Raw genomic sequence first — 7,583 nt, forward strand, 5'->3', positions numbered from 1 at the left:
GAAAGGAAACCGTATGCATATCATTCATTAGCTCCAAATCCATAAAAAAAAAAAAAATCCTCCTCTCTAATAGTCTCCTAAATCCCAAGGCTTGCTGTGCAATGGTGCGGTAAAATAAAGAACAGTCAAAGAACCATCTCCCAAAAGTGCTTGTTAGGGGCCAACTTATTACTGCAGCGAATAATCTTAAAATAAATAAATATATGCAACAAACATTTATAGATCTAAGTATTATCAGAGGAGCTGTGGGTTTTTGCTGCCGAGTTTCGAGTGTCTGTTTGATATCAGCCTTTGTTTTTTCAGGCTTTGATCTTTAACGGCAAACCTATCCTTTGCTTCACCTGATCTCAGCGCGCAAGTTTCCTCCCACTTACTTTCCCATTAAGCATTTGATTGCCTCTGTGGTTGGGAAGCCCATGAGCAGGGCCTGACTCACAAATTGCTTGAAAGGCCTCTAGCCTACACAATCTAACTGTCATGAATATAGGAAAAATACAGGGTGGATGTTGAGCAAACCACAGCCTCTTGAATTACAAATGTCAGTACACTCTTAAAAGTAAAGGTTCTTTATATTGGCATCTTTTGTTCTATGAAGAACCTTAAATGTCAGCATTTCTAAAAGAACATGGTGAAATAATATTTATTACAGAACACACAGACATCAGTTGAGGATTATATACAAATATGCAACTGTAGGCATTCAGAGGTTTGACAAGGAGACCGACAGGTAGAGTCCAAACTTGCTTCAGTAAAACTTCTGTACACACATACACGCTCTATGCAAACATTAACTCCAATACACACATACATCTGAACACCGAGCCCCACTGCGACTTGTTTCATTCCGTTTCATCCCCACATCAAAAGAGGCCGTGGTGCTGTAGCAGTGGGCTCAGACAGAGACCCCAGGACTGGAACATCTGCAGTGAGGCCAGCTATCACAGGAGGGACATGCATGGAGCAGATGTCACCAGCCAGCCCAACAGCAGGCAAGGCAGGGGAGCAGAAGCGGCGCCCTGACATGTCACTCACAGACCCCGACACGCAGCTCCCCCACACAGTAGACCGACAATATGGCAGCATGAGTGGCTGCAAAACACTCCACTTGACTTTTACAATTAGATCTCAATTAGTTGTTCACTTAGCTGTTAACCACTGATTATGTGGTTAATTTATATTTTGCGCTTGTTTTTAAAAAAAATAAAAAATTAAATGAAGTTTCATGAGTTCAAGGTCTCATGAGTTTTTAAAAAAAATATTTCTTTTAATTTGATATGGCTTCTCAAATGCAGTACGCAGTGGAAAACACTGGAAAAACAATGAGACACATCAGTTATGGCTTCAGTAACTTCAGCTTTGCCATCACAGTAATAAATTGCATATTAAAATATATACATATTAAAATGTATTAAAATAGAAAACAGCCATTTAAAATTGTAATAATATTTCTCAATATTATGTTTATATTTGTTTTGATCAAATAAACACAGCCTTAGTGAGCATAAGACATTTTTTTTTTAAATCTTACCAACCCCAAACTTTAGAAATTGCCTGAATTCTTTTATTGTTGTTCAATTAAATCAGATTATTATATATATATCTATATATAGATATATATATCTATATCTATATATAGAGATATATATATATAAAACAGTCAGGTAAAGCATATCCGTAAAGCATTATCTGCATTGTGTGTTCTCAAAAAGTTTCAATATCATTCATTTCATTCGCAAAGTTTCCTTTAGATTCCTCCTTTCTCCCTCAAAATAGAATTACAGACGCTATGCAAATTCAAACAGCATAACTTTATTTGGAGGCCTCATTAGGGATCCAGATGACTGTGACATGCGCCCCATGATCTTTCTTTCTTTCCTTCCTTACTTCTTATTTTTCTAATTTACTTCACGGTCCATCTTTTTTTTTTTCCAGGACTGAAAGGCACTCATTAAATTGACATTTTACTTTAAATCACTATTCATTACCTATGCTCCCTCTCTCCATTTTCCACAAGTCTAAAGTTTTACAAACAGCAGCCTCATGAGAGAACGAGAGAGTGAGGGAGAAAGAATTAAGACAGCTTGAGAAGCAGTGACAGGCAGAGATGAACTAGATGACCTAGATTAGGCATGATTAACATTCATTGTTGCTTAATTTGGAAAAACAGGTAGACAAGCACACACACACGTAGGCATCCGAGGCAGAGCAATTAAGCTTAGCTGTCTAGGCTCCAGTGGTGATGTGACATGTCAATCATTCCATTCTTTGGCCCATTTAAGTGTGTGCGAAGCAAGAGACCATGAGATGAAGGCTCCTCATGGTGAGGCAGAGATGCTTTGTCAGGTGTCTAAATCTACAGAGGAAAAACTCTACCTCAATCCTCCGCTCATATGCAGATCAGTCGGGAAGAAAAATAATTAAATAACCTGATAAATACTATCAGACAGTTTGCCTGAAGGGATAAACATCCATTACTAGATTCAAAGCAGTCGCTAATCACAAACTACTGAGATTAAAAGGTGAAAGTTAAAGGATGCCAAGCGAAAAAACTTTCGCGATGGGATTCTTGGCTGAGTAAAGCCATTTGCGGAGTTTAGTGAGGAATAAAAGGAGATGCTGTTTGGAGTCGGACGATTTACATATTCCTCCGTGCGGCCGCACAGAAGAAACTGACACTTCAGAGAAAGACACGATCAGGGAGACCGTGATTGATTGTGTGATTTGATGGAGAGATGAAAGGAGGAATCAAAAGGGTGTGAGATCTGAGTGTGTACGTGAACGGACACCTCAGCGGTGAGGCTCTTAAGTGGCATTAGTACTGAGATCACATGTAACTGGCAGCCGGTGAGGGGCCCGCTGGTGATGAAAGGTTTCCTCAGAGAACTCTCACCAGCAGTCTTGCATTCCCCGAGACCCATCCCAGCAGTCCTCAAGGGAGGCGGAGAAACACACGTCTAATTATTTATCATAGAAGGTTGAGTGTAAATAAAGAAAAAATACGACAAATTATTTGGGCATCACGCTTGTAAAAATATACGCAGTTCAAAACGTGGAGGTTACGTGCAAGTTCACGATGGAAATATGTTTCTCTCACTTTCTTTTTTTTCCACATTTTAGACAATTTGAGTCAAACGCTCAGTGTTAATTTTTCTAAATTAATTACAAAAGAAATAAGAGTAAATAAATGAAAAAAAAAAAAAAAGTCCTTACCCGTCGAACACAGTCTTGTTTTGACAGGCGTTGCTGAATCAACTGTCTCCAGTGGTCTTTGGGGATCTTCTATCAGACCAACATTAACGAAAAAACGTGAGTAAATGTTTTATTCAAATTCAGTTATTAAGATTTTTTTTAAATAATTTGTCTAAATCAGATTCTATATATTAATATAATATTACATTCAGACATTTAGCAGATGCTTTTATCCAAAGCGACTTACAAATGAGGACAATATTAATAATATTATTATATTATTAATATTAATATAATGTTAGACCAACAAATCAGTACAGTCAGAGAGTAAATATTAAAAATGTTGAAATTTAATAATTAATAACACTTGTCAGAGTCAAACAGAAATATAAACCAACTGACCTGTCATTTGTGTGCTTCTAACACTACCTAATATACCCACCTGAGATATATCTGTTCTATGGTAAACGACTGTCAGTGTCCACCAAAACAATACAATTATTATTAAACAAATACATTCAAATATGCTGTTGAATCTCTAATTATTTATGACATCCTCTGCTGCTTTCATCTCACTCTCCTTTGTGAATTTTGTGAAAATGATAATAATTGGAATCTTTTGGATCGTTCTATTTTAAACTCAAGGCCACGGCGAGTTTAAGTGAGAGGATAATTAGAATAATTAAACCATTGGGAGGCACTTTTCCTAAGCACATCTCTCTCTTTTCTTCTAATTCTATTCAACTCTGCTGATTTATCGACTAACTAGCCTGCATTGCATTTGCATGATCAGACTTCAGACAAAATCAGTTCTATGTCTTTACAATACCACCGAGACAGCAATTACTGGCATCCAGAGAGTGTAGCAAATGCTGACAACATTACCTTTCCTACTTATACATCTACAGTGAATATCATGATCAAGGCATTCCAGACTACTTTTCCTTGAAAATAGTTTGCCATTAAGCAGTAACATGTTGTACACACAAGCTTACAAACAGATCTTCTAGGCCTCCTAAAAAGGCAATTCATAACAGTCTATGGTAAACCTTATAGAAGTATATGTGTTTTCAAGAGAAAGGACAAAGACTGAGAAAGAGAGACCCCACCTGTTTTTTGTCTTGGTACTGCCGTGCAGCTCTGGTTAAGTCACTGTCATCCTTTAAGATATCGCTAAAAGTTACGTGAATAGCCTGTGTGTGCTCACACAACTTTTTAGCCTGCAACAAGACAAAAGAGGACAATCTGTAGCACTGTATAAAATGACAGAAATGAAAATACTCGGAACAGATAACGCTGTACAGATGACTGAAGCAGTATTGGGATCACTAAGGCCTGATGCAGTCACTATGGTGAATATCAGATTGAAATATAAGTCTGATTGATATGACAGGTGTATTTATAAATAAATTTCAAAACTGAAGGAAATTTGCACAAAAGAAACAAATATAATGCATGCCGAGTTATTTACAGGGAGAATAGCATTAGCAATGCTGGATGACACTTTAAAAGACATACATGAGAAAAATATACACTAGAACAGTTCAACTGTAACAAAGTTTAAATTGCAGAAATTAATTGAATTACTACTCAAATGATGCACTTACTATGGTTCTTTTCCCGGACGCTGGAGGACCTAACAATATGATTCTTGGCACTGGAACAAATATATTTGTTGAAATTAATGAACTGTCCACAAAACATTACTGATGCCGTAATGAGTTGGAAATTTACAGATCCTTTAACTTTACGTTACGGTTTTTATTTGATATTCTGTACGACTGCGCCATCTTGTGGTAAAGGATGTATTATTATAAGAATGCATTGCCTTCATACTACCTAACTTAAATAATAAGGATTTATCAACAGTGCAAATAAAAAAAAAAAAAAAAAAAATACCTTACCAACACTGTCCCTTTTCAAGAAGTTAATCAGATGTTGAATGGGGTCCTCTGGTTTGTCCACCATCAAATTTCTCACTAGTGTCTGCAAAAGAATCATTTATTTGATTCAAATTTCCTTCATAAACTTGTTAAACATTGTCTAGTTAAATGTCTATACCTGGACCAGGTGAAATATGTCATGTTTCTCTGCATAAATGGCCATTTCAGGAGGGATTCTGAGGGGCCGTACCGTCGCATCCATCACTGAAGACCACACGACACAGAGAGCTCACCAAAGACTTGGAAATCTGTAAATAACTGTAAAAATGTGAATTAGTTCGCCTTCAACGTAATAAAACACATAAAGTAGTCTTTTATGAGACTAAACGTGTACAAAGCGGGAAAACACTCTTAAACTTATGTAAACTGAAGGAGAAGGTTTCTGAGGATGATGAGACGTGTATTTTTTTTCTTCAGTCAGTAACTTAACGTACAAAATACCAGTAAACAAACGAAGTTTTCGGATTTACCTTTCAAACAGAACAAATGACGGAAATTATGGTACATAGGGGAAATCTGATGAATGTAACAGGAACCGCTTAGCTACTTGATTAAAAAGGAGAATTAAAATGAATAAACATATTTAATGTTACCTTGGCTTGAACCGTAGTAGTTGTTGCTAGTTAGCTGTGCGCATGCGTTTGTTACACTTCGTTGCCATTGGTAACTTGGTCTACCAATTACCACCAACAGAGGGAGCACGAGTATCATACTCTTGTTACTGAGCAACACAAATTCACTTAACTTACACAGAAACAGTAACGTTAGCGACTGTGCGGAAATTTGATATGCCGTTATAATACCTACTGATACAGGTAAGTTCTAATACATGTCATGAATACTATTTCTTTTTACATTATGTTAAAATCGCTCATCTTTATAATAAAATTCTGCACTGCACAAGTTCTTATTCTGCACTTAAACACTGCATCCATTTTTAAACAGGTTAACTACTAAAATTGAGATGACTGACGTCAGAGAGCAGCTACTTTCCATTGAGCAGAAGTATAAACTTTTCAAACAACAGCAGTTTATATTTATAACGGCTCTTGAGCGCTCGAGGGAGCACGCCAGGGACAAAACTGAGCCTGTCTCCACCGTGACACAGGTGATGATTTATTCACACTTTACGGTGTTATGGTCAAAGATTCTTATAATTACTTAAAATTACACAATAAGTGCACTATCGTTCTAAAGTTTGGGACGGTAAGATTTTTTAACATTTTGGAAAAATGTCTAATGCTCAACAAGGCTGCTTTTATTTATTTAACGTTATTTATTTATTTAATTCAGAAAAACATTAATGGAATATTATTAAAATTTAAAGCAATTTTGGTACATTTTAAATGTTTTTTTTTTGTTTTTTTTCCTGTGATGGCAGGCTGTTTAAAGTGTCACAAAATTCCTCAGTAAGCTTTTTAACATGCTAAATTGGTGCTCAAAAACATTTCCTATAATTAATAATGTAGAAAGCAGCTATGTGGCTAAATACAAGTATTAATTAATTAATTAAAAAATAAAAAATAAAAACACCTTCCTGATCCCAAACTTTCAAACAGCAGCGTTTGTATACTTAAAAGTTCCACATAATATTATTGCACTAAGTACATACTAATGTAATTACACGGACTGTACCACTGATCTCAAGTTTGACCTTTTTAGTAAATAATGAAGTTCCTTTAAAGGTCCAAAGGTACATGAATCACCACTGCACCAATTCAACAGACAGACGCATCTTCTTGCTCTTTTTGGAAATTATTTCTGATCTTGAAGGAGTTTTAAAACATCTGGAGTCCTCACTGTCAAGCAGAAACACTTTTAGTGAGGGCCTGAACACTTGCAGGGAGATCCTGAGCCCCAGCAGCAACATCAGTCAGCTAAGAGCACAGTTAAGTGACAGGAAAAAAAAATAAAAAATTTCACACTAGTTATTTAAATTTATATTTAAATTATCCAGCATAAGGATGCTATAGTCTATTTTGGACACTGATTGAAATCACATGGTGACAAACCTCAGGAGTTTTTTTTTTTTTTTTTTTCTCCTTCACAGCTACCCACACAACGAGATCAACCGGCTAAGCTGTGATGAAGCAAGAAATTTCTATGGTGGGATTGTGAGTGTGATTCCACTGGCTCTAGACCTCCTCAACAACTACAGCAGAGGAGGTGCTCAGCATGTCACTCCAACAGCTACAGAAACATCTCAACAAACACTTGCAAAAAATGCAGAGATGGTTGAAGACCTTGATAAAGACACCAGTAACAAACTGAGTAGATATAAAAAAGGTGCAGGTGGCTGGCATGCTGGAAAACCAGCCTGGAAGCCACCAGGAAATACAAGGAGATAAAACACTTCTTCAACACTTACGCATGTATTACAGTGAGCTGTCACACAAAGTATTATTAAATCTACAATTACCATTTTAAAAATCGACGACTATGACACAAATA

At 36.4% G+C, this 7,583-nt stretch overlaps 2 protein-coding genes across 5 annotated transcripts in view; one reads left to right on the forward strand and one right to left on the reverse strand.

Moving 5' to 3' along the window:
• The window catches only part of ak8 (adenylate kinase 8), a 30,621-nt gene extending 24,796 nt beyond the window's left edge, over positions 1 to 5,825 (reverse strand). Inside the window, exons 1-6 of one of the 4 annotated variants that reach the window (XM_058774733.1) lie at positions 5,726 to 5,825; positions 5,251 to 5,390; positions 5,094 to 5,175; positions 4,797 to 4,846; positions 4,299 to 4,409; positions 3,211 to 3,279 (exon numbers count right to left, since the gene is read on the reverse strand). In XM_058774733.1, coding sequence (XP_058630716.1) covers positions 3,211 to 3,279; positions 4,299 to 4,409; positions 4,797 to 4,846; positions 5,094 to 5,175; positions 5,251 to 5,334 — 396 coding nt within the window. In that variant the 5' untranslated portion in view covers positions 5,335 to 5,390; positions 5,726 to 5,825. Of the gene's footprint in view, positions 1 to 3,210; positions 3,280 to 4,298; positions 4,410 to 4,796; positions 4,847 to 5,093; positions 5,176 to 5,250; positions 5,391 to 5,602; positions 5,678 to 5,725 lie in introns of those variants that run through there. The other 3 variants (XM_058774730.1, XM_058774732.1, XM_058774731.1) reach the window with 3 other exon arrangements.
• On the forward strand, positions 5,817 to 7,492 carry spaca9 (sperm acrosome associated 9). The gene is made up of 4 exons (XM_058774734.1): positions 5,817 to 5,947; positions 6,078 to 6,240; positions 6,818 to 7,020; positions 7,183 to 7,492. Exons 2-4 carry the CDS (start codon positions 6,097 to 6,099, stop codon positions 7,478 to 7,480), a joined length of 645 nt encoding a protein of 214 aa, XP_058630717.1. The 5' UTR covers positions 5,817 to 5,947; positions 6,078 to 6,096; the 3' UTR covers positions 7,481 to 7,492.
• The last annotated feature ends 91 nt before the right edge of the window (positions 7,493 to 7,583 follow it).

The sequence above is a fragment of the Onychostoma macrolepis genome, chromosome 05 (assembly GCF_012432095.1).
Source record: "Onychostoma macrolepis isolate SWU-2019 chromosome 05, ASM1243209v1, whole genome shotgun sequence".
NCBI classification, from domain to species: Eukaryota; Metazoa; Chordata; class Actinopteri; order Cypriniformes; family Cyprinidae; genus Onychostoma; species Onychostoma macrolepis.